The sequence below is a fragment of the Rhipicephalus sanguineus genome, chromosome 8 (assembly GCF_013339695.2).
Source record: "Rhipicephalus sanguineus isolate Rsan-2018 chromosome 8, BIME_Rsan_1.4, whole genome shotgun sequence".
Classification (NCBI taxonomy): domain Eukaryota; kingdom Metazoa; phylum Arthropoda; class Arachnida; order Ixodida; family Ixodidae; genus Rhipicephalus; species Rhipicephalus sanguineus.
In genome coordinates, this window is record NC_051183.1 from 28,728,137 (window position 1) to 28,755,298 (window position 27,162).

At 46.7% G+C, this 27,162-nt stretch overlaps 2 protein-coding genes across 2 annotated transcripts in view; one reads left to right on the forward strand and one right to left on the reverse strand.

Moving 5' to 3' along the window:
* LOC119403099 (ubiquitin carboxyl-terminal hydrolase 47) overlaps positions 1 to 14,597 on the reverse strand; it is a 90,298-nt gene extending 75,701 nt beyond the window's left edge. Inside the window, 9 exon segments of the mRNA XM_049418802.1 lie at positions 2,232 to 2,371; positions 7,597 to 7,663; positions 8,750 to 8,828; positions 9,663 to 9,759; positions 10,879 to 10,951; positions 10,953 to 10,997; positions 11,914 to 12,033; positions 13,366 to 13,533; positions 14,524 to 14,597. Of these exon segments, the coding sequence (XP_049274759.1) occupies positions 2,232 to 2,371; positions 7,597 to 7,663; positions 8,750 to 8,828; positions 9,663 to 9,759; positions 10,879 to 10,951; positions 10,953 to 10,997; positions 11,914 to 12,033; positions 13,366 to 13,533; positions 14,524 to 14,538 (804 nt within the window). The 5' untranslated portion in view covers positions 14,539 to 14,597.
* Positions 14,598 to 21,198: 6,601 nt separating this feature from the next.
* On the forward strand, positions 21,199 to 24,747 carry LOC119401604 (60S ribosomal protein L10a). The gene is made up of 5 exons (XM_037668504.2): positions 21,199 to 21,323; positions 21,538 to 21,693; positions 23,104 to 23,252; positions 23,842 to 24,014; positions 24,562 to 24,747. Exons 1-5 carry the CDS (start codon positions 21,319 to 21,321, stop codon positions 24,730 to 24,732), a joined length of 654 nt encoding a protein of 217 aa, XP_037524432.1. The 5' UTR covers positions 21,199 to 21,318; the 3' UTR covers positions 24,733 to 24,747.
* Positions 24,748 to 27,162: the final 2,415 nt, after the last annotated feature.

Sequence of the window (27,162 nt, forward strand, 5' to 3'; positions counted from 1 at the left end):
ACTTATATGCTTTAATATTAATATCTGGGGTTTAACGTCCCAAAACCACGATATGATTATGAGAGACGCCGTAGTGGAGGGTTCCGGAAATTTCGACCACCTGGGGTTCAACGTGCACCTAAATCTAGGTACACGGGACTGAAACATTTTCGGCTCCATCGAAAATGCAGTCACCGCGGCCGGGATTCGATCCCGCGACCTTTGGGTCAGCAGTCGAGTGCCAAAACCACTAGACCAGGCTTATATGATTTACGTATACAGTCGAATCCCGCTATAACGAATACCGCTACAACGAAATTTCCGCCACAACGAATAATTTTCGATTCCCCGTCAGCCGCCCATAGAAAACAATGCGAAAAATGTCTCGTCACAACGAATACTTTTTCTGGGTATTTCCACTTGAACGAAGTTTTCGCAAGTGCCACCACATAAGGAAAAGGAGCTTGCCTAGGATTGCCGCGAAATTCCGCTAGAAACTCGACCATTTCTCGTTGCCAGAGCCGTGCGGCCGCATCGCAAGACCCGTGTCTTCATCGGAGACATGCTTTCTGCCACCTCACGCACATCCCGGTAAATTTTTCGCCACTGAGATGCTCGGCGACAGATCGTCCATCCGTCATGATGCTGCCGGCGGGTTTGATGCGTGTGCGGGCCACGGAAGAATCGTTGATGAACTCCCGCCATTGTTTTGACGTAGCTCTCAAAACAAAACTACTGCTCGTCGTCACAAGCCCTGCGATCGTGAATGATATCCATGCGAAAGTACGCACGCATCCATCGAACGCAAGTAACCACGAAAGTACGCGCGCGTCCATCGAACGTACGCGCACCGACTCAATGCAATGCTGCAGCCAAAACCACGGTAGACGCGATCACAGATAGCAACGACGCAGTTCTGAAGGCACACGCACGGCCAGCGCACACAGATTGAAAACGGAACTACCGTCGCTACCGTTTGCCGGAAGCGCTGCGCAGAAAACCACGGCAGAGACCGCGGTCGCTATCGTCGCAATTATCGATAGCGAATATGCTGAAGTACGCAGCTAACACACCGGAAGAAAGATTAAAGGCAAAAAAGTCGTAAAACGGCACGAAGCGTTTCGACTTTCCTTTCTCTCGCTTATGACTGTGGTAGTGCGGAGCTTCGGCACTTCGTTTTCACTTATCCTCTACTGAACTTTGGCACGCTTCTTCGCGGCGCTACGCGCTCGGCAGGCTTCGAGGGTAGCCTGCATATAGTATTTGCTCGTGTATAACCCACGTGTATAACTCGCCTATTGACGCAAAGCCGCCTTCATTGCGTTGCCGTGAAGCCAACTTGCGCAACGAAATTCGCGTATAACCCGCACCCCGAGTTTAGCGCTAAATTTTCTGTATATTTTGTGCGTATTATACGCGAGAAAATACATTCACACGGTGTGCGGCCAGGTGCGTCCGAGTTAGCGACAGTTAAATGCAAAGGACAATGCATGCGCTTGCCGGGACCAAAGGACGAGTCATGATCATCAGATCTTCCTAACTTTTGTGGTCTATAGATGAAATTTCGCTGCAACGAAATCCGCGACAACGAACTTTTTCGCGCGTCCCGTCAATTTCGTTGTAGCGGGATTTGACTGTAGTAAATTTTAAAACAACATATTATACACAGGTTATCACTTGCATTCTACCAAAAGTCAAATCCTGCTACTATTCAAAGTTGCTTCCACTTGCTCTGAACCAAAAAGAATGACATTTGCACATAACTTGTTACAATTAAAAAAAATATTGTGCAGGTTGGTTGGGTCATGACAAATATGCTCATTTTTCTTTATATGTGATATATACTGTTTGAATTCAATTCGAAATTGTTCGACCAAAATAACTATTCGCTTCGAACCTAAAATTTACTATTCGCACAAGCCTAGTGCTTTTATTGAGTGAGAGTCTGCACGCTAAACTGCGACCGCGCGCCTTGCGTTTCCCATGCGTTATAAACAAACATGGCACAGTGCCATGCTTTGAACGTAGCTACCACAAGGATGGTAGCCTCATCTAATTTGTATTGAACTATCAAGAAAACGCCACTTAATGGATAAGTGTGCACGCTTTAGAAGAGTGTGAAAAGTGTTTAAAAGAGTGTGATATGGACTTACATGGGCTAACTATGGCCAGTTTACTAGTTACAATCACAACATCAGTGCTATAAAATAATTTTGGTTAGGCGGTGAGCCTAAGAAATTGAGGTGGCCCACCTGTAGGCACTTGACGTAATCCTTGAGCTTGCCCTCGTAAAGCTGACAGATGAGCTTGGCCTGGTCCGTGTGCTTGAACTTGTGCTCCAATGCGTCAAACATGACTCGGCAGAGCTCTTGCACATCGTGCTGTTGCCATGCTGTTTGTGGGAGAGGTACAGCAAAGTGAGAGAAAAAGATTTTTTTTTTTACAGCACACAGAAGCATCGGTGATGTAAATACCTTAAGCTTCGGTTAGGTGCACAATGGCAGTTAAATTGCAGTGGCAGAGGAAAGTGACAAGACAGCACGTAACTGCACTGTCTTGGCAATCCCACATTGTAACAATGATTGACAGCGACCCTGTCTCTTCATTACAACTTCATTTTTTTTTATCAACTGCTGGCTTGATTCCGGCCCATGCAAAACTAGATACAGTAGAACCTTGTTGATACGTTCCCGCTTAGTACGATTTCCCGGCTCCTACGCTCGAAATCGCAAAAATTAAAAATAACCCAATATAGCTGTGTGTAATACGTCCCGGTTAATGCTTTCCCGGAAAATACGATTATTCGGCAGCAACGTTCAGCACCGCAGAAAACTGCGGTCGTATGATACGTTTTGTACTCTGAAACTTTCATTCAGGTGTGCAAAAAGGGCCCTCTCGTGTACTTGTGAAGCGCGAAGTGGCAGACAGCCGGCGCGCAGCGACCGCGGCTTCTCCGCAGTGCCTTTCCCCCCCTCCGCACCTTCTCTGAATTGCTTGATCGCCGCTCTCCGTCAACCACACACCGATCCGAAAGCATGCGGTAACGCTGGCCGTCAAAATATTCAAACGGCTTTCAAAAAAGAAAAGAAGTATTATTTTGTAGCACTTGGCACAATTTGGCTGAGCATTACAAATCCTTCAGCCGTAGCACAGTACATAGACGCACACTCGTTCCACACACTTTTGTTCAGACCCCATGGCTACAACAGCTGGGGGAACTAACAATGCAGCCCAAAGAATGGAGGATGTCGCTCCTCCAGTCCGTCACGGTTCTGTACAAGACCTACAGAAACGCACGTGCCGCCGCTGCACAACACACTGCGACATGTAACCATAGCAACGCCGCCATTGTGCCCTGTGAATATGGCCGATTCCCCCCACACGATTCTCCCGGAGCACATTTGTTTTCGGGTTGCTCCGCCCATCGCGCGGCGCAATTCCAGTCGACGTTCGTTTTTCTCTGGCTGGACAATTCTGCCTACCAGCAGGTCATCAGCAACTGCCGGAAAAAATTTGTTCCGGAGGATACCTGGGAGGTTTCTGTTTATCAGACGCCAAAACGAGATGATGCGCGCTCACCGCCATCTTTGTGAGGACTCAATGGATCGCAATGCGGGTGCTTGGGGACTTCACCTTCGGTTGGCATTACGCCGGGCGTTATCTTTTAAAGCCCGTTCCGCCGTGCGAGATGGTGCGATTACGAGTGGCAGCGAACATACCAGCGCATGTCTCAAGTTAAGACAGAACGCAAAATGATCAGCACGAGTGTGCGACGTAGTATGCGATAGCCGCGAGCAGCTGTCACTTTCGGGGACGCTTATCACTTTCGCGAGATTTCGCATATCGTGTTGTACCGCGATTGTTACGTGCACTGCGAAGAGTTGAGCTTGTTAAGCCTCTAGCGGAGTGGTAGTTTTCTTCACGGACGGGGCGAGCTGCGCGTGATCTTGCGAACGTATACGTGATCGTATCCCAAATGCGTATGCTTGAGAATAGTACTTCCGCTCTTCGGCAAACCTAGCCCCATATTTCCATGTGGCAATGCAGAAAGAACCAACGCTGATGCGGCGCAAAGTTTCGTCTGCTGACACTGCGGTAGCGTTGCTTTACGTTTACGCTGGTTGTCCCAGAGTTTGATTTTGCAATATTTGGGTTGTCTCGGGATTTCAACACATGTGACCACGACGTTATTTCCGGTCAGGACCGGAACAAGCTGGCTGACCTCTGGCTGCCAGCGAGATGCCAAGAGTTTGAAAATCGAAGCCGTCCATGTTATTTGAGAAATAAATGTTTTTTGCCCTTGCACCTCAATATGGGCTTGTCAGCCTCAATTTTTTCTTGTTGGGATTGTACGTTTATTTTCCGCGTTTTTTTCAGAAGCGTATAAACACAAAAGTGTATAAACACACACACAAAAAAAGGCTTTTACATTCTATTGTCGGGAACAACTTAAGAATGCAGCGGCATTTCCCCTACAAAAGTGAATGCATACAAGCCTGGACCAATCAGCACGTGCTCTAGACTGACATCATAAGCAGGACGCCAGACGGCCTGTGACCCTGCCATCGGAGAATATCGCCAAGTACACGAGCGGGACAAATTCTAGCTGCGGACGCAATCTGCTTCCGTGCTTCGGTCATCTGTGTGAGGCCTCTTCGAGCTTCTTAAAGGGATACTGAACAAAAATTGGAAAAACTGACGAAAACATCGAAATTCTACTCGGAAGATGCAACTGTTCCGATATACAGAGATTATTTCACATATTTTTGAGCAGTTGGCTGTATTTTTGGTGAATTGTCAGCACGCAGTGGCTGCACGCCAGTGCGAGCCATGACATCACATTCACCGGCGCATACAAAGTGCATGTGCTCCTGTCCTCCTCTTCTCTTTCTCCACCTCTCCTTTACATCTCACTTTCCCCCTTCCACAAAGGCGCTGAGATGTGTCGCACCATTTAGGGGCTTTACCCCACCCGGGAGCTTTGTTCACCGCCAGTGCCGATCGTACTGGTTCTAGGAACCGTAGTGGCAGCTGAGCGGGTTGAGAGATGTGAGCGACGGCTAGCATTGTTGGCATGCCCGTTTCCAGCAACAAACTTCACCTCCTCTAGTTCAAGGCATGGCCACTAGACACTGCGCTTTGTGCGAAACGCTTTGAATTCATTATTTTCCTCTAGTTTCTGCCTGAAATGAAGGTTGTCTCTACCGATTTCAGCACCCAATCTTTCAATTTGGCTGAAAATCTTGGCAGCCAAAATTTTGTTCAGTATCCCTTTAACTGTGTCCGACGGTACAGTCGAACCTCGATATATCGAACGGCACGGCGATCGCGAAATAGTTCGATATATCCAGAATTCGATATAAAAAATCACGTAAAAAATGCGTCAAGAACTTGTGGAAAACAACCAACGAACCAATCGTGGTGCAGTAAATACTCACTTGAAGATTCAAACAAAGTATTTATTGTGTTGGCTTAAAATACTGAAAAAGAGTAGCCTGCTTTTTGTTGGCAATGGTGTGTTTGACGACTGCGTCCTCAACATAGTCCAGGCGATCCACAAGTGAAAGGCCGGTGCCTTCAATCGCGCTGCAGTGGCGGCGCGCAAGGGCCAAAGCGGCTACGACCTCAGCTGATGTCGGGAGCGGGGCACCATCAGCGCTTGCGGGATCCACCTCGGCAGCGTCTTCATTCGGCTGCTCAGCGGTAGCTTCGGCGACGATCTCTACATCCGTTAGCTCCGCCGTTGTACCAGTGCTGTCGTCACCTCCAACGAAGTCTTCGATGCACATGCTTTGCGGCTCCGCACCAACAAAGCTCTCCAGCTTGCTCCACGTTTCGGCGAGCTCGCTTTCTTCATCTGGGCATGCCAACTCAGCTTCCTCGGATTCTTCCACTGATGCTTCGTCAGTGCGTCCACCGAAGCCCGCATGCCGAAAGCAGTTGGCTATCGTCGACTGCTTGACGTTTTTCCCACGACGCCTTGAGCATTTGGATGGCGCCCAAAAGATCGATCTTCAGATCTTGGCCCATCCGGAGTCTTACAAGCAAAATGTCGATCAGCCGACGCTTGTAGATAGACTTAAATGTGCGGATAATGCCCTAGTCCAACGGTTGGAGCTTCGAAGTGGTGTTGGGCGGCAGAAATACCACTTCGATGTTGCTCAGCTGGGCATCGGTGTGGTGTGCCGTGCAGTTATCGACGATAAGGCATACCTTCCGTCCCTGACGCACCAGGTCCGAATCCCACGCCTTCAGCCACTTGAGGAAAATATCCCTCGTCATCCACGACTTCTTATTCCAGGCATAAGTCACCGGAATATTGGGGCAGTTCCGCATGCACCTCGGGGTTTTAAATTTGCCAATTACAAGTGGCCGCAGCTTCGTGCTCCCATCCATATTGGCAGCCAATAGGACCGTCACACGGGCCTTGCCTTGCTTGCCCCCGTGGCACTTGTCCCCGCGAGTGTCCAGCGTTTGCCGCGGAAGCATGTGCCAGAACAGGCCCGTCTCGTCAGCATTAAAGATTTGGCTCGGCTCATACTTGGCGAGAACTTGGGCCACTCATGATCAAGCCACTTCTGAATTTCTTCATCATTGGCGTCCTCACTCTCTCCCACACAGTCTTCCCGACAATGTTGAAACGAGTCCTTAAAACGTTGTAACCAACCGCTACTCGCACTGAAATTCTCGACGCCGAGAATGAATGCAAAGTTCTTTGCCTTCTGTTGCAACATCGGCCCCGATACAGGAATATTTCGGCCCTTGCGTCCATGAACCACTTGTGGAGAGACTTCTCAACATCTTCAAAAGCAGCTTTGCGTACACGCCGCGCGCCCGAGTGCTGACTCTTCTCGGCCTTGGCCCTTATGTCGGCTTTGTTTTTGAGCAGAGTACTCAATGTGCTCCTTGGTATGCCTAACCCGTCCGCGACGCTCGACTTCTTCTCACCATTCTCAACGCGCTGGATTGCTTCCAGTTTTGCTGCAAAAGTCAGGGTCGTCCGTTTCTTCGCGTCTGCAGCCATCGCTACACACACCACAACGCGCGGCAGGCCTAACACACGAGCACAACAACGACCGATGCGACGGATGCCTGGCGATACTATCAAGGAGGAGCTGGTGCAACAAGTGCAGTGCGTCGTTGCTGCAAGGCTGCGGCGCGCGTATGCCGCTACGTTCAAGTGGCGCAGTCGGCGCCATCGATGTGTGCAGCAGTCGTAAATGCCCACCGCGCTACCGCTATTTTCGAGAGTTGCGGGAAAGCTCGCCGCCTGTCAACGGAGCGCGGGCGGTTTGGGGTGGCCGAGTTCGATATATCCATTATACGTCAAACTTCGTTCGAAATAAAAAATTAAAAATGCATGCGATTTCCCACGTGATATAGGAACCGTTCGATATAGGCAATAATTCGATATGTCCGTGTTCGATATATCGAGGTTTGACTGTAGCTGCTTACCTTCAGTGATCAGAAAAACCAAAACTAAACTAACGAATAAAGCGCAGTTTCACTAGTGGCTACAGCAACTAGCTGATTCGTAACCTAATTTGCCATTCTACAGTTCACAGTTTTCAGCAACTACTTTATCGAGGACTTCCATTCGACATAGCGAAAGCTCACCTTCGCTGCTGTCCCATCCGAAGCTGGTAGTCAGATCCGTTGTTCCAATCGCAGATTTTGAAGATGTCTGCAACAGAAAGAGAAATAAAAATCATGGAGATCCTAAACAATGTGCAAACGTTCCAACTGAAGCCTTCACGAGCCGGCAAGGAGCTACTGATGATAAGAAACATGCTGCCGATTTCACCGACAAATGTGTCACATAATCATCGACCACGACAGCATACTATGCAAAGCAAAGGTAGGCTTTATTCAAATGCAATATTCTTGAAGAAACACTATGAATGATACTACAAGCTCTGGTAGATTTCACCGTGAGTCTGCACAGAATGCACTGTAGTGGATGGCTTACGATACTTCCAAGCAACGAGTTAAAACAACTTTGTACAATGCCAGGTATGTTGTACGTGCAGGTGCACCCAAAGCAAAATTGCGCAACACTTTGATACAGTAGCCGAATCCTCTACTACGACAGCTTTTACTGCGAGAGATGGCCAACGATGATGCACCGAATTGCAAAGCGCCAGCAAAGAAATTGTTTCATTAAAGGGACACTAAAGGCAAATAATCTATGTCAGGGTGAAAGGTCAATGCTTGGGAATGTCTAGATCGTCACTATTACACACAGCAGTGATTTAACAATCAAGAAATTAAGGTAAACGTAGGACACGATTTGCGCCACCAGTGGGACATTCTGGAATACAAGCCCGATGATGTAGCAGGGCCTTAGTACCATTAATCACAAGTACTAAAACTACTCATCACAGAAAAGAACATTTCAGTGCATTACAAGATGGAATAAGGTGCAACTAGCGCATTTCAGTCTGGTTCATGCAAAAAAGAACTCCTTGGTGTTAACCTTGACAAAGAACCCTAGTTCCATTTTCGCCGGGCAATAAAGCAAGTAAACCGCGCACAAGACTATGTCAGAAGGCCTTTCTCGGAGGCAGGCAGTTTGACAGTTTGAACTGCGCTAATGCATGCGGACCACTGAAACGAGTTTCTTTTTTTAAAACTAAGCATTTCCTTGGCCCGAAACAAGCACTACAATGTTTCTGGTACGCTATTTCAACAAACCACGTTGACTTATTTGCCTTCAGTGTCCCTTTAAGGTGATGTGGCCACGGGTTTGCACCTTTCGACACCTACTCACCTGCAGTAAGAGAAAGAGTTTCTGCAGTTGGAAGGGTATGCTCTTGGCTGCATCCTGCTCTGTCCCGTCAAACTCCCATCTGCGAACAAGGTGCGCAATTGACTAAACACCACAAGGCGAGGCACAATCAGGAAGAGAAAATGAACACACGCCACAAAGCTTCAGGTGACAAGTAAAATGCCTCACCCTAATATAAGTTTTTTTAGGCTTAATCCTACAGTTAAGCCTAACACTCCAGAATTTTTATGCTTGACGCTCGTGCTGTTGGTAGAGAACATGTCCTCAAAAAGAACCCACAGTTTCTTCACATGAAAGATGGTTTACTGTTTCACCAAGGCACTATTATTGTCGAAAAACTAATTTCAGGGCTACAAATGCCGGTCTGAAATAAGCCGAGCAGGGTTTGGTTTGCAAGTAACAGCGCACTGCACGACACCGTGCTAGTGAAAATTCAGAAGTGGCAGTACCGATGCAATGCACTCAGTCGGAACTAATAATAATAATAATTACATGACCTTCAGGATTGCTCATACACGTGAGAACAGCACTACAGCCTTTGATAATGGTGGCACAGCTGTGTACGAATAGTGAAGACACACAAGTGCACATGCCATATTTTCTTCTGTATAACCTGCACCCTCAACAATGATTTGCGCGAAACTTTCTAAAAATGATCCCGTGCATTGCCGCAAAGCCACCTTTGCAGATCGGAATTCACAATTTTTAATCTTGACTTTAGCTCCAATATCTTTTTGTGCAGGTTATGTGAGAAAATACGACAATACTTCATCATATTTTTAGACCTTATGCAAAAGTCACAAGACAGACTGGTTGCCTTCTGTTAATTTATTCTGTAACTTGAACTTGAAGTCACCCGTATGTTCTGAAACAGTGGTGCTTGATTTTAACTCACCTGTACAATGCATTTCTAAATTCAGGCGTCATGTAGAGGGTCTGTAAGAGGCTGTTTAGGTAGCAGGTCATGGCTTGGTTGACCAGGCCCACATAACCTGGAGAAAAACCAAAAGCAAATGACAACCTTCTATGCATGACATTAACGAACTAACCCCACAGAATGAACACTGCTCTGAAGCAACTCCTTGACCATAGCAAGGTGCCTTGCATCATTACAACACTAGGCATTTTACTGTGGTCACGATATGCAAGTACTTTTGCACTCTGCCTCCACGACAATGAAATGCGGCTGCCGAGCAGTGCCTCAGCTGGTAAGCCACAGTGGTGGCTACTAGCACTACGTAATGTTTGAGTTTAATTTTACCAAAATTGTTGACATTTTTCAGACACACACGTGAAAAGAGTCAAACTGTGGTGTAAAAAGCGCATGCATTCTGGAAGATACATACAGATAAGTTGGAACATCAAAGAGTAAAGCAACAGACAAAAAAATTGAACAGTCGCGGTTGAAAAAAAGAAAAGGTTGAACTTCAGTGCCCAGGTTGTGTGCGATTTTGTCCTTGTATCTTAAATTAGTGCTGCTGTTTTGTAGATCTTGTAGACAAAAATATGAAAATTCAAAAGAACACAAACATTGGACTAATAACGCGGACTAATAACTTTCCATTTAAGTTTGGGGAACCGTGAGGAAAAAAAAGACGCACAAGAATTAGAGTCATACAAATTTTCAGCTTTAGGCCGGCATATACTCGATACTGAAGAGCATTATGCGATCATAAAACACTGAAGTGCGAATGTTGCCGGAACAGTGTTTAGACGTGGGGCCTTCTTTATCAGGACCATCATCATTTATTGTTTTTTTTAAAGACCATTTTTAGGGTATTACATAAGAGGGGGGGGGGGCAAGAGCATCAATAACTGTATGGTCATTAACATAATGGTAAAAATAGTTTTAAAAAAATACAGTATACATGTCTGAATTCAAGAAGCAAAACAAAGGCAGTGCAACTGGTAGATGTGAAATAACAGTGCAGTGGTGGCAGATTAAGAGTTTAAGAAAGGTAAAAACTCCGCACAAGAGAAGACCGTTTGTCGACGATCTGTCGTCGCTTCAACCCTGTATCTCCCCCCGAACTTTTGTCTTGTTTAGAAGGGTGTGAATGGCACGTACAAGAGCCGAATGCCAAATAAATGAACAAAAGAAGCAGGCGTACCGACGGCGTCCCTGGTTTCCGCCGGGTAGTACTTGCTCTCGGCGGCAGCGCCTCTGGTGTTGCGGACCCAGTCAGGCTGCCGCAGAGGTCGAGGAACTGCCCTCTTCCGGTTCGGGCCCCTGCGAGACATAGGTTCATACAGGCCACCGTTTTCATTCCCAACATCCCCTTACACTTCGGTCACCATTCCCAGTGTTTTTAACGTGCTCCGTTGACAACGTTAAAGGAACACTAAAGTGAAAGAACGAACTGTAATGCTTTTAACTTACATAATTATTGGAGTTTAATGTCCGAAAACCACAATATGATTATGAGGGACACCGTGGTGGAGGGCTCTAGAAATTGAGCAGCAAGGCGAAAACCATCACACTGGCGTGCCTGCCAGCCCACCATCTATTTAAAGGGGTACTGACACCTTTTCTTGAAGGCGAGTTTACTCTGCCATACAAATCTCCTGTATGCAGCGACCGCTTTGAGCAAGTGTGAAGCTCAGCAAATGCTGATAAGATATTTTAATTTGATATTAAAGTCAATTTTCCCATGGCGGACCTACTGACATCGACACTAGCTTGATGTCAGGCTACAGTAGAAATTCTGGTGAGTTCACGCAGCAGTCTGGCCAGTTGTAATGACGTTAGGTACCAAAACTTGCAAGATGGCCGCTTGTGCATCATCAAAACTTCCAAAATGGCCGCTTGTGCGTCACCAACGGAACCACAGTGCGAAGCAGCTGTGGAAACGTCACTATATATTGTGCGAGCACATGATGAGAAGGTCACACCGTGTTGCTGACGTCAGGGTACAGTAGGAACCGAAACCAGCTTTTAAAAACATACTGTAATTACTTTGGCGCACTTGTGCTTAGCACTACCTTTTCTAGGCTCTTGAGGGCTTGACCTTTCATTTGACGCAAAAAAAAAACAACTGAAAATATTCGTGTCAGTAACCTTCTAACTTGACAGCACTTAACTAGACCATCCCACCTTGCAATGAAGGAGTGCTAAGGTTCAGGAAAAAACGAGCTAAGACACTCACCATCAACCGTTTTGGGGGTTCCCGGTCCCGGTCATATATGACTAGTACGTTGCGGGTTGTGCCATCTGTGTGGAACCCGATCTCCTGGAGGGTTTTGTCCCCGCATGTGTGCACCGAGACCTGTTGTGCAAAGATTTATGCATGCGTCAAGTGCAGAACTATCGAAGATGCAGCATTATGAAAGACCGATTTGGTCTGCTGTATTAGAAGCCAGATCTTTCATTACGGAAACAAAGGTACTGGCTTGAAGGGCCCATTTTCGTTAGACAACCATTGACTGTATTCTCTCGCGTATAATCTGCACGAAATTTTTTGCTTTAAATTTGGAGCTAAAGTAACAATGAAAAATGCCAATTCCAGTCGGCAAGTGTGGCTTCACGGCAGTGCTTTCACAGCTATGCAAGGAATATAAGTTCGTAGCTGTATGCAGGGCTGATTTTAGGAAATTTTCCTGAAATTGTTGTTAAGGGTGTGGGTTATGCATGAAAAAATATGGTATGATGCCAAAAGATAGTGAAGACACAGAAATTAAGGGGGCCTTACTTGTTTTTAGCGTAGTGTAGCTATAATGAGATGAAGAGACACGAAAATGAGCAAAAACAACCAACCTGAAGCCAGTGGGGACCAAACCCGCAACCTGCGCATAATGCGAAGGGTACGGGTTCGGCCCACACCGGCGGCAAGTTTATTTTCCCCTTCAACATACGTTCACCTTTGCTCATTATTATATATCTGAACAACACGTGCATTACGTACAGTGGCCCTTCCATTCAAACAATAACTTGAACAAACTGTCCGATTTTAATAAAAACCAGCAGATAATGAAGTCAAGGAAGATATAGGGGACGTTAGTTGTACCGTTTTAAGTGTTTTGCAGAAATTGTGACATACCGTATTTACTCGATTGTAATGCGCCCACAAATGTAACACGAGACGAGACTTTTCATTACGTCCAGGAAAAAAAAAAACATTGGTATTTCGTATGTATTTCGATATTCGATTGTAATGCGAGGGTCAACTTTAGGTAGCAAAAATATTGAAAGAAACTTGCATTACAGTCGAGTAAATATGGTAGATGTGAAGAAAGTAAAGTAAACGAAAAGACAACTTGGTAAGCGCTTCGGGCGCGTAATCCGTAGGTTGCAGGTTAGGTCCCTGCCGGTGGCAAGTTGTCTTTTTGTCCACTTTACTTTCTTCCCATCTATCTCACAATTACTGCAATACACTTAAAACAGTACGATTAACGTCCCCTATACCTTACTTGACTTCATTATCTGCTGTTTTTCAATAACGTTGTGTCAAACAAAGAAACGAGCCCTCAAAATTTCCACCTTTCATTCAGACTACCCTGATTTGCCACTTCAAATTTTTCAAATATTTGCACACCCCTTGTTCTCGTTTGAGTAGGGACAGCAGTGACGCGCGAAAGCGGTGCCGAGCAGCCCAACTCACACAATCGCCGTCGGTGATCCTCTGCAGAAGCAGCTCAAACGAGTCTGGTGTGTACTGGAAGTGGCGACCGATGGCTTCCATCAACTCCGTAGCAGTTGTCGTCGCTGGAAGCGTCAGCGTCAGCTTCGCCACACTCCCCCCGGTGGTTGAAACTGTGGAACTGTGGGCCTGCATTGAGAGAGAGAGAGAGCCGGAGCGAGAAGGTACAATGTCGTTTGAATGCAACTCTTTCAGGTGCCACCTATGAAGAATTGTCTGTAAATGCGTCAAATTCTGATAACCTTATTTCAAGGCACTGGATATTCTATTGCAACAAAAATAATGGCATAATATCTTGACTTGTGTGCTCTACAGTAATTATTCGCGATTAAATTGCAAATTAAATATCTATTTATCCTGAAGTTATTCGCGTTCTGTTTTTGCATAAGTAGGATCAAATTTGAGGTTAGAAATACGGTGCACGTTCGTTTTCTGTTATGTTCATTTCTAGGCAGCGAGAGTGCGGCGAGAGCCTTCAAATACGGGCGCTGCTGAATGCATGCTCCTATGCTGCATTATTCGTTCAAAGGCGTACTGACACGAAAATTTTCAGTTGTTTCTTTGTGTCAAATGAAAGGCCAAGCCCTCAAGAGCCTACAAAATGTACTGGTAAGCGTGAGTGTGCCTTGAAGAATTAAGTGTTTTTTAAAGCCATTTCAGTTCCTATTGTACCCCGACGTCGTGACACGGTATGAATTTCTTGTCACGTGCGTAAAATATTGTGAAACTGCCACGGCTGCTCCGCTCCGTGGCTCAGTTGATTCACAAGCGGCCATTTTGCACGTTACCTTAAGTCATTACAACTAGCCGTTCCGGTGCGTGAAGTCACCAGAATTAACAATGCAGCCTGACGTCGTGCTAGTGTTGACGTCAGCAGGTGTGCCATATGAAAATTGACTTCAATATCGAAATATCTTAGCATTTTCTGACCCTCACACTTGCTCAGAGTCATCTTTGTATGCAGGAGGTTTGTATGGCGAGGTAAAGTCAGCTTCGAAAATCTGTGTCAGTACCCCTTTGATGCGCGTGTAATTTTGGCAACTGTGAAAGTGTGGTTGACAGCTATTTGACCGCAGAGACCACCGAAATGTGCACAAAGTGAGGAAATGCTGTTCTCACCTGGCCAGTTGTCATGTTCCGAATAATGCACAGCGCCCCATTTTCCTGTGGCCCTGGAACCTGAAAGAGGAAAACAGATGCTTAGACCAGAGAACCTTCTTAACTTAGGGGACCCCAATCACTAGGTTAAGGGCATGGCAAACAAACAGGTGCGGCACAAAGATTGCTTTTGGAATGCCTGAAATAGCTCGGTGGTGTGAACATGGCTAACATTTCAAACAAAAGATCACATGCACTTCTTTTTGAATAACAATAATAATATCTGGGGTTTAACGTCCCAAAACCACGATATGATTATGCGAGACGCCGTAGTGGAGGGCTCCGGAATTTTCGACCACCTGGGGTTCTTTAACGTGCACCTAAATCTAAGTACACGAGCCTCAAACATTTTTGCCTCCATCGAAAATGCAGCCGCCACGGGCACTTCATTTCAAAGGAGCTGCACTTTGAGAGAGTGGAATTTGTCACACGAACACATGCCCTACGTAACAGGCAGTGCTTAGAACTTCACCTGACCATCGTCCAATGCAGAGCATGCAGTGCTTCCACTAGGCATTCACTGCAAACACAAAGCAGATGGGGAAAAAAAAAAAAAAGGCGAAGCTTACACTAAGTCACACAAATCACGCAACAGCGAAACTGGACGATTCTGAATTGTAATGGTTGCTTCTAGGTTGTTGCCAGGATTTAGATAGGTTAATCACAACACGGATGTCCAAACACCAGAACTGAGCGTTCGCACCTCTCACAGATCTACGGGCACGTTGTCGTAGGGCTTCCATCGCTTCAGGCTCTTTTCGCAGCCGCCGTTGCCTTTCCCGTTCCTTAGTATGGCAACTTCGTACTAGTCGTGCCAAGCCTCAAGGAAGAGCGCAGCTAGGTGGCCTTCTTTGTTTCTCATTATTTTTTTTTCTTCTCTTCTCATATTTATTTTGTGTCTTTTTCTTTCCATTTCTTCCTATCTATTTCTCTTTCTTGCTCTTTTTATATTTCTCTCTCTCTTTCTGTCTCTTTCCACCTTTCAATCTTTTTATGTATTTATTCCCATTACTCCTCTTTCTTTCTATAGCTTTCTCTCAGTGAACCAGTGGCGAGTGTGGGATTTGCCCGATTTATGTGGCACATACCCGTTCATGACGATAATAGTTTTCTGATAGGCTGCACACACAAAATATGGCTAGCTTAAACAGCTTCGCTGTTAAAAAAAAACTGAGGTGGGGCTTGTCACAGAAGATGGCACGCTTCCTCAGAAGTGGATCACTCAGGAGAATACAGTGGAAGTAGTCAGCATCAAAAGCTTATGGACCGCGAAACATAAGAAAAAGCTGAATATTCCCGATTCTTTGGCAGGAAGCTTTGATCTAATTAAGACTTCCGGCCCGTTCTAAAGTGCACTTACAAAATGTACCGTGCAGTTTGACCGAATACAGTAAAAAATTGCTGAGAAATTCAAACTACTGTCAGACCTTCTGGTCTCCTCTAAACTTTTGACACTGACTGTACACTGCCTGTGGATGCTAGCCGTGACAAAAGGGCGAAGGGGGGAGGGGTGGAGGTGGGAGAAAAGTTTCCAGTGACAGTGGCCCTCCCTTTTTAGCACCATGATTAATACCTGTGACACACGGGCATGTTTGAAAGGCCATTGAGTCAATGGCCATCGAAACGCTACAACTCCATCGAACTCGATGGAGTTCTCGCGTTGCCACACGACGGTTTTCAACGGCCGTTGAGTGATTCAGGTGTTTGTCGCAAAAATTTTGTGGCGCTGCTAATCCTATTTTCGTTTTCATGTCGTCGTAAGTGAACTAAAATAAATCCACTTAAAAGCACACATTTGTGCGTTGTTTTGTTCTAAAATATCAAAAAATTGTTTATACATAATTATAAGTGCATTATTAGTCATAAGCAGAGGTGGTTGTAACTTTGTTGAACAGCGAAACTGCGGCTATGTTACAACCGCTTTACCCGTCCTGCCACTTTTCCAGGTTTGCCACGTAGTTTTGCCGTTTTGCCTGGTTTTGCGGTTGCGTGTACTCATTTCGTTTCATTACGTGCTTGTTCCGCCGTCATGAGTGACCGCGAAACAGATGACAAGGCCGCTATGGTGTTCTACATGGCTGTGATCATGCAGCTTGATGCTGGGATCGAAGCGGCGAAAGAGGAAGCCGACGCCATCGAGGATGAGCTGCTGCTGTTATCGCGAGCACGCGCAATTCCTGCATTCCAAATGGCACAAATACTTTAGTAAATAAGTTATAACACCCATGCACACTACTTTTAATGCATACTCGTTAAATTTTTCCTTTTCTAATCATGGGTATGAGCACACTGGGAACGAGAGGGTGCGGTGACGCTGTTTCCGCTTCCGCCGCTCGATGGCCGTCAAAATTTCAATGGAGTTGTGGAGTGCTCGGTCAACTCGATGGGCCACTGACTCAATAGCCTTCAAAACTGCCCGTGTGGCAGCGCGTGCATGCCCGTTGAGTCAATGGACCATCGGTTCAATGGCCTTCGAAACGCCCGTGTGACACGGGTATAAGACAGTTCATATTTCTTCGAACTCCTCATATAATGAGCCAAATGGGAAAATCCTTTTGGTTAAATGCTCCCTCAGTGGGGCTCAATGAGAGGCCCACTATGCTTGCGTTTGTTTTCTTTCTGAATGGGCCTCAGCTGAAGCAGCATGAGCCTATCACACTTTGCAGCAACCTCTGGTTTTTAAGTTGAAGCCATAAAACTGCACAATACCAGTGTCATAGGCGTGCACAGTGTTCTCCATTGGGGGGGACAAGTTTCATCACGTTTTACTTGGGAACTGCACACTGAATTTCATTCAGATAGTATTAGCTTGTTTTTTCACACGGCAAGCACAATTTTCAAAACCAACACCGAGGGCCTTGAAGGATGATATCTAAATGTGTATGAAATTGACACTGATGGAAAACTGCATCTATTCACTTTTCTTACCATTCACGCTATGTCGTCTACCAAGTAGATGCGTGATACAATTCAACATGAAAGCAACAAAGGGCTCATAATGGAACTGAGAATGCAATGCCAGAGACATTTCCAAATTGGCAACGCCACTGCATAAAAAGAAAAGAAAAAGCCATCGTCTGCCAGGAGCTCACTGTTTTACGGCATCAGACGCTTAAATGCTGGTCGCACAGTTTTTTACTGCCGTACCTGGCGACGTGCCAGAGAGTGTTAGTGTTCCCGACAGAGGGAAGCGTCTGACCCATTCAGAAATAGTCGGCGAGCGGCTACGGCCGATGCACAGGCTTTCAAACGAGAGTGAGGAATCTCGGAAAAAAGAAAAAATAGAAGAATGTAGCGGACACGAAACTTGGCACTGCCAGCCAGACGATGCCACCTGGCTCACCTACAAGCCGGGAATGTCAACGAACTCTGCCTAGACTGAACGACGCCGCGCTGTATAGGTGACACCATGCATCAATGCATGAAACTGGACTGTTAAGTGGCAGCGAGTAGCTAAACACTGAGCACAACTGCACACGGTACTTAGAAAGCAATGCTTATTGCTTACACCAGTTTCATAAAAACAAAGTTATTACGTGGTTTTTGCATCAACAGAGTATTCCATGACGGGAAGTGTTAATAACAATTGGGGTTTAATGTCCCAAAACCTCGATATGATTATGAGGACCGTCGTAGTGGAGCACTCTGGAAATTTCGACCACCTGAGGTTCATTAACGTGCCCATAAATTTAAGTACAAGGGCCTCAAGCATTTTCGCCTCCATCAAAAATGCAGTCGCCGCGGCCGGGATCCGTCAGCTTTCTGCAGGATGCGTTTTTTCAACAAGCCCAAGGGGTGCTTCATGACCCCTTTAAACTGCCTGCCCGTGCCATCTACTGTCGACCACAGCGCTGGGCCGGAACTGGGTCTTGTTATTCACTGGCATATCAATTTACTACTGCTGCGGAGCACAGTGTTAGTCCGTTGTTTTCATGCGAAGCGTTTATTTTCAGTATGATCGTCACACTTCTGCTTTGATGGCAGAATCACAGCTATCACGGCGTGCCGTTCAGTGGATATCACTGCGCAAAAGAATGTGGCTGATAACAGTTAAGCCGATGGAGTGCGCTCAACACAGAGGCATGTAGCCATGGCTACCGAAGAGCGGGTCATGTTAAAAAACAGAAAGGTGGAAAATATTTGTGCCCAGTGATTAAACAGCAGGCCACGCGTCTTGGTCATAACGCCGTGACGTTGCAGAAATGTCGTGAGGAGGCTCTTGACCACGCACTCGCATGGTCCGTAAACTTTTGTGGTGGACTGCACCTATTCGTTTTAACACACTACGTCAGAAAGGAAGTCGCACACTGCTTTGAACTGTGAAACAGTCCTAAAAGCAGATGTTCGAACACAATGAGGGGCTGCATTTGCTCCCTGAACAAGTTCTACGCATACAAGTGTTTAAGCTTATGTCCTAATCCTGCACTGCTTATAACAGTTGACTCTGATCCTACAACTGTTCAAACAAGCACCGTAGAAGATGCTGTCCGTCGACTATGTGTATCGGGAAGGGATGTACCGATCCGCTAAACGGGACTATCATTGACAATGAACCCACATTACCCACCCAACGAACAAAAAAAAATACTACATTGCGATGTCTGAAACATTATGCCTTCCCCCGTGAGCCTGCTGTCAGCTGCCTGCTACAATAACGGCCAAAGAATGTGAGCTCAAAAGTGCAATTACACTCCCATTACCGACATACTTGATAACTTATCACCTCCTATAGTACGTATTGTACGCAGAGATGTTTATCTGCATTTGGATGCCAGCCACACATGCTAGCAGACCGAAGATTGCGCGCTCTGGGAGCAATGTACTGAAACCGCGGAGGAGGCAATCACTAGGTCATATCTATGGCGCTTATCTGAGGCAATCTACGAGCTTCGTAACGTTTCCTACAAGACCACGCAAACAGGGGACGAGGTTCGAGCAACGGGCACTTTAATTTGAAGAGCTTGAACCCCGTTTAGGTTCAGTATGATGAACACTGGGCGATTTGTTATAGCTTCTGCGGCTAGAGCGCGAAAGGCACAGAGAAAACGCAAAAGAAAACGGACGCAACACGGCACTGTGTTCAGGTTAGGTTAGCTCTCTGGCGATAATGTCCAGCGCAGTCTTCGGTTTCGAAACTACACCCGCCTTCGTCAGTGCCAGCGAAACTCGTGCCTTTGCGCGCGCGGCTAGGCTAGCCTAGACACCTCTCTTCGCATTTTTAAAACCCCGGCCGCGTGCCTGCAAGCGTTGCCTGAAAGCGGCTAAAAATACCCGTCGGCGCTGCCCCATTTTTGGCGACTGCCGCTAAGATCCCCTTGCCTAAGTTACCACACGGCAAGGGTTTCGTCCTGTCCAGTAGTGCTGTAACTTCTCTTTTTCCCCCTTCCGCTTCGCGCACGCGAACTCTTCTTAACAAAACTTCCATGTGTCTTCTTGTTTCTCGAATTTTTTTTTTCCTTTCCGCTTCACTTTCGCCGCGTACGCACGCTGCCACCGACTCGTGCGTACACCGAGTAACTCAGGGGAAAAACGTGTTTCTCTTTTCTTTATCATTCCACGCCAGTTGCCTCGGTGACCACCGTATCTTAGCAGCTGCGAAAAGCGCCCACACACGTTCCCTCCATTCATTGGAAAGCCACGCACCCCCTGCCGTTCTACTACAAAGTGGACACACAAGAGTAGCGCGTCGAGGCTACAGGTTCTTGATTGGCACTCGCCTCGGCACCGCATCGCACTGTCGTCTACTAAAAAAAGACAATGGACAAAAGAGGGAGTGAGGAAAGAAAAAAGCGTCAACAACATGCGTGACAGAAGCGGTACGGGCCACCGAAGTGCGCACGAAAGCCGAACGCGCTGCCGTTACAGTACGGCGCACTTTTTACGCAGCACCTACGACTTGTGTAACAGCTGACTTGTGTAACGTAGCAGAGAAACCGAGCGCCGAATGCCGCTGTCAGCGGTTCTGAAGTAACGATCCGGCTACGGGTCCTTAGAAAGGACAGCTGACTATTCCCTTTAAAGAGCATTAAAAGGGGTGTTATAGCGTTAACCGCTGCCGCTCGGGGCGGTATCAAACCGCTGTCGTTCGGGGAGGTATCAAGAAAATGAGGGCACTTGCCTCGGCCGAATCGACGGACTCTCCTGGAGTCATTTTCGCAGTTTGCCCTGCCGGGTTTCTTCGTTGCAAGCCTCTTCCTCGGCGATGTGTCTCGAACGAATTAAAAAAAAAAATTGACCAAAAAAATGGGGGGAGTTATCCGCACGACCACTGTTGTTTTTCTTCAAGCCATGATGTTCAGCCGCCGCAGCACTCGCGGAGCATTCGCAGCCATGACCGACAGCCCAGCCTGTGCTTTAGAGAGAGAGAAATAACGTGTCACGTGATTGGCGGAAACGCCTGATGACGTCATCGAACGGAAGTAATGAACCAATCGGAACGGGCGTATCTTTGGGATGTACCGACCGTCGAGGCGTTAGCGTCAGAACGTTTATTCTCGTATCAACAAAAGCTTAATAACAAGAAAATTATGTCTTGCATCAGTTCGAAAACAAATTTTGGCGCAAAATGAAGTTACGTGTTTACGCAAAGTTAAATTCCTCATGAAACCGAAAATGTTTTTTTCAATTTTGCCCACCAGGGTGCCGCAGGTCACGTGCATGGTCACGTGAGAGTCACAAAGAGCGCAACGAGCGCTTCCTTTTCCGCTCGTTCTTTTGGTCGTTCGCCGTGTGTGTGGTCGCTTCGGCTGCCTAAACATGAGGTATGAAATCTATTGGAATCCATCGCCGTATTGTTATTTAACTGTATAATGTGTGTAATAATCCGTAGTGAGGTGCATTAGAGTGTGCAGCGTAATCTGATTTCAGTAATTAACGTCAGATTTTTGCTTATATCGCGTCGATCTGCTTCATAGTGCCTAACCCACAGTGTCACCGTGGTTACTGATCATACGCCGTTCTTGTTCTATTCTGCAGCACGAAAATCAGCAGGGACACGCTGTACGACTGCGTCAACGCAGTCCTGCAGGAGTCTGCGCGCAAGCACCGCAAGTTCCTCGAGACGGTGGAGTTGCAGATCGCGCTCAAGAACTACGATCCCCAGAAGGACAAGCGTTTCTCGGGCACCGTCAAGTAGGCTTCGGCGAACGCCATCTTCACTCCTTCGCCTCGAGCATCGCACGCACAAAAATGACCTGAAACGCGCAGCTTTTGGCGTCTTTACCCACTCTTTTGACTCCACTTAGGCCTAATTCTCATTCAAACTTGACCGACAAGGCGTAGTCTTGTAACTCGTGTTCCGAAGCAAAATCGCCGGCCCAGTAGGCCTAGTTCTCATTCAAACGTGATCGATAAGGGCACGCGTGTTATCGTCCTCGCAGTGTGAGCGTCTCGCGAACCTCACTTGCAATGCTGTGGATTGCGCCGTCGGGGTTTCCCACAGCGCATGCGCATCAGCCGTCATGCAATTCTGGACGATAAGAGCTTTGTATGCCCGGTATTCCTCCGTTATAAGCGGCGTTTTCCGCGTAATACCGGTTTCCAGGACAATGGTATTCCGGTAATTTGACAGGCTTCACGTAATCGCAATGACCTCACGTCTTTTACGTGATCATGAGTGATCTCGAAAACTACGTTTGAGACAGGCGACGCATGCGCAGTTACTGGCACTGCCGATAAATTGGCAGGGCAGTAAAAGTGAATTTGGTTGTCACTGTAATGATGGAATAGCGTTTTCAAACGCAGCCTAATTCGTCGATGATGGATATAGTTGCGTGCAGTGACACAGGGTTGCTGTTTTGCCATTCCACTGAGACGCCAAGGGCCTGTAGCGCAACAGGGAGCTCGGTTTTTCTGTCACGGAAATGCCGGGCGGACTCGTACCCAGAGTCTTAAAACTGTGGGGAGGTGTTTTCGCTTCGGCGGCACCAAATAGCTGTTCGTGCCCCCGGTGTCGCCTGGAAGCCGGCTGCGTATGTATGAGCAGTGCGCTTGAAAACGCGCACACCAGGTTGCTTTGGACGTGGCATTCAGTCGCAGCAGACAGATTCATCCTTTTGTCAGCCAATGGACACCTACACATAACACGAAGACGAATTGGATCTTAAAATGCTGTCATCTGCAATAGCTTGCAGATTGGCGTAATAGGTAGGGTGTTTGCTGCGACTGTTGCTGCTTTTGAGGTGCCGTGGCTGTTGCTTGTTTGCAGTTAAAACAGCCTTTTTTGAAGTGCTCTGCGTACTTTGCTTTGGCTTCAGGACAGGCTTAGGACTCGAAATGGCCTGAGGGTTGTAAGTGCATCATTGCAGTGATGATGCTAGCACTGGGCAATGACCTGCGTTGATTACACGTGCATTTCTGAGCAAGATGCACATGTTCACAAGGAAACTGCAGTTTTACCTATTGTGCAGTTAGCTCTAAAGAGTTCATTCAGTCCTCTTCAGCGTGTGAAGGTGTGGGGCAGCTATATCCTATGCACAATGGATTTTGACTTGCAGCATGTGTTACTTCAGTATTGGTGCTAAACCTTCCAAAACTTTGCAGGCTGAAGCACATCCCCAGGCCAAAGTTCCAGGTGTGTGTGTTGGGTGACCAGCAGCACTGCGATGAAGCCAAGGCCAACAACCTTGCCTGCATGGACACCGAGGCGCTGAAGAAGCTGAACAAAAGCAAGAAGCTCGTCAAGAAACTCGGTGCGTGTTTTCTTTTCTTCTTTTACTTACTGAGGGGCTTGGTGTGCTATTGTAGGATCGTTCGCTATTTTCTTTAGAGCTAGCCCTACATTTGCTGCTTTTCATGTAGTTGTGCACGTGACTTGGTCACCACTCCAGTGGTATGTGCCTGCTGAACACAGGGCTCTAGATTTTCGCACTTGTAGGCTGTGTTTCAGTGGATGTGAATTGCAATAGTGACAGTGCACTTAAAATTAGATGCACGCCCAAGAACTGCTGGTGCCCTAGATGATATGGAGTGCTCCCCCACTATGGCATACTGCTTTTAGTAGTTAGTAGGTGGTCGGTGAATGCTACCAGAATGATGACTTCACAAAACTGCATGTATTACCTGAAGATCTTGTGATCGACAAAACAAAGTCTGAACTGGTAGCTCATTCACGACTTCGCGAACGGCCCATACGCATACAGTGCTTGTGCGTTTTTCAACATTGAGAGCACGAGAAAACTCGGGCAGAGCTTGCGCACCTGCGAAGCCTGCTTTTGTCCTGATCGCTGGATTGGGTCGTGCTCAGTGCGTGCCTTTGTTTCTCGTTCCTCACCACTGCAGCCAAGAAGTACGATGCGTTCATGGCATCCGAGTCGCTGATCAAGCAGATTCCCCGTCTGCTGGGCCCTGGCCTGAACAAGGCGGGCAAGTTCCCCACCCTGCTGACCCACAACGAGTCCATGATGGCCAAGCTGGACGAAGTCAAGGCTACCATCAAGTTCCAGATGAAGAAGGTATGAACAATGTACCACTCTGGTTAACTTACAAGTAGCTAGCAAAGCTAGTCTGTTCATGGTGCAGTGCTCATAGAAGTGAGGACCACTGTAGCTTCACTGTAGCAGCTCAGACTCGTAATAAGCATTTCTAATAGAACTAAAACCTATATAACTGGACATGTAAATGTTATCGTAAGACAGTTTGTGTATTTTTTAATGCATTTGTACGACCCTCTTTGCATATGGAATAACCATGGCTTGCTGAGGTTGGTTAAGCTGTGGTATCCGCTATTGCACCTTATCTGTGCACTATTCTCTTGAGTATTAGGATTCTACTGGCATAAGTTTGCATGACAGTCATTAGGGTTCATTCATCAAGTATTTAGTGAATTTTTTTTTCTTTAGTGTCCCTTTAATGTATGCACGTGATGAGTCTAGCACTGGGCAATGAACTTTTGCTGATTACTCGTGCACCTCTGACACCAAACACTGTTGGGTTCATGGTGCGCAGCATTCTTCACCTTCGTGCTCACTTCAAACTTTTTTTTTTTTTCTTCCTTGTTAGGTGCTGTGCCTTGCGGTTGCCGTGGGCAACGTCAAGATGACCCCGGACGAGCTGGCGCAGAACATCAACCTGGCCATCAACTACCTGGTGTCTCTGTTGAAGAAGAACTGGCAGAACATCCGCTCCTTGCACATCAAGTCCACCATGGGTCCACCCCAGCGACTCTACTGAGCTGTGTCCACCATTAAGACGGCTGTCATTAAATGCACAGTCTTTCTTATCTTACGTGTGTAGTCGTTGTTTTTTTACACTTGGCAAACTCTGCAACGTGTTGCAAAGGCCTAGTTCAAATTTACTTTCACACAAGGTACCTTGGGACACTACTTGTGTACTGATGTGCTGGTGCTGCCTGCAGCCGCTATCTCACGTAGCTACAAGCTTCTGTTCATGCTTCAATTATGGCACAATGACCTCGCACGCGGTATGACTGTCTGAGTGGTGCCATTACGGCACAGGTCTCTGCATATTTTTGGAAAAGAAAAATGCCACGTGGCTGCTTCATACTTACCTCAACGTGCTTTGTTATAATGATCTGGCTGTACAATTTATTCACTTTAAAATGTGGGATGTGCGGGGGTTTAGGTGTGGAATTCAACAATGAATCTGACCTTTACTACAAATGCACTTACGGTGGTCGAGTAAACGACGAGTTCTCGGGCTATCGTTTGGTCACTTGAGCTGACCTTGTAAATTGCCGCGGGAGCGAACTCGGAGGAATTTAAGTGGTGAAGCTGGGTTTTGATGGAGGCTCCCGAAATAAATAGCTGCAATCAAAACTGAATGGTGGAGTTCGTTGACGCACGTAAATTTAACCGGTGATTGGGGATCCTCAGGTTTCCTACTGTGGTGGAGTCGTCATACATGTGACCGACACAGATGCCCAATAAATCGCGACACAGGGCAATGATGCAGAGCTTTCAAAATGTGACCTATAATCCAGTAGTAGGAAACACAGCATCGTCCAGACGCTAATTCCAGGAACGAATGAAGAAATGGGAATACGTACGAGCGGTAAGAATTTAGACTACTGTATGGTTGGTCGTGCGAGTCTGCCTTCTACAACTGCAGTATCTAATGAAACCAACAGGCAAGGAAGATAAAGGGGCATTATTTGCCGTAATTATGACATCAATATCAAGAAATTTAAGTAAACGAAAAGACAACTTGCCGCTGGTAGCATCGGATGCATTTTCTGAAGGCTGTGCGTTCGGTCCCTACCAGTAGGAAGCTTTTTTTTTTGTCTACTTTAATTTATTTACATTTACATCAGAATTACTACACTGCAGTTAAGAGATTACAAATGTAACCTGCCGTTCCTTGGCTTCTTTGTCCGTTGGTTTCATTAAGTTGTGTCGAACAAAGAAACCGAGCCCTTCATTCGATCTATTCCCCTTATTTCGTTCATATAGCCACAGCACGTATTAACGCGACACGTTAATACACACAGCTGTGACACGTAATCGCGAACTACCAACTGCGTATTTCATGCCCTTCGAACAGGTTCTTTTACACGCGCCAAAACAGCTCAACTTAATGTGTTGCATGCGTTCGTAACCAAAGGTACATCACAGGCAGCCTTTCTTTCGCTGCCGTGTCATGACTGGCAAGATTAGACAATAGTGCGCAACGTGCGAAGTTGGCTGGCAACCCTGAATACCGTTTCACACGGACATGCGGGACCAGCCGCGTAGCTAATTGCTACTGCGTACCAAATATTATCCGAAATTCCAGGGGGGGGGGGGCAGCCACCTCCACTTGCATTCCCCTTCTCCGGACGCCAGGGGCGTAAGCAGAAATTTTTTTCAAGGGGGGGGGGGGGGGGTGCACCTCCTTGATCCGACATTGGGTCTGGGCAGATAAGTGGGGTCGAGTGTCACTTTGTGCTCTGTATCCCATGGGAAAAAAAAATTCGGGGGTGGGGGCACAGGCCCGGTGTGCCCCCCCACCCCCTGGCTACGCCACTGCCGGACGCGTATGTATAGAAGGCGAGCTTACACATACATGTATGTGTCCGAATTCAGCTTCTTTTGTTTCGCGTGTGAGCTGATTTCGAAAGCGGCCCACGACAATGCGTTTTGCATAAGGGATCCAATCGCAATCTTTGCGTTGTAGCAGTGATCGCGTAGTCTCTCAACTGAGGCACCTCTACGTCTCACTAATATAGTACTTTCAGCACGATAACGGAAACATGTACCATGGCAGCTATATACTATAAAAAAACAGGTTTTTTTTTTTATGTAGCGGCCGTGCATGTACACAACACACAATCTACAAATATTACATGGTGCTTCTTTTCACAGATCGAGAGAGCCAGATACTTTTGTTTAAATGCGAAGCATTTTTTGGCGAACCGAAGGCATTCAGAACACATATCTATCTATCTATCTATCTATCTATCTATCTATCTATCTATCTATCTATCTATCTATCTATCTATCTATCTATCTATCTATCTATCTATCTATCTATCTATCTATCTATCTATCTATCTATCTATCTATCTATCTATCTATCTATCTATCTATCTATCCGCTCGCGGCTCATAGCTCCAACATGTATGCTTTTCTGAGAAAAATAACCTAACTGCGCCCTGAAACGATG

What these genes read in the sequence shown, in the direction of transcription:
- LOC119401604 (XM_037668504.2), top strand. An exon ending in CGTTTCTCGGGCACCGTCAA is followed by an intron (nt 21,694 to 23,103) that starts GTAGGCTTCGGC and finishes AAAACTTTGCAG; the next exon opens with GCTGAAGCACATCCCCAGGC. An exon ending in GAAGCTCGTCAAGAAACTCG is followed by an intron (nt 23,253 to 23,841) that starts GTGCGTGTTTTC and finishes TCACCACTGCAG; the next exon opens with CCAAGAAGTACGATGCGTTC.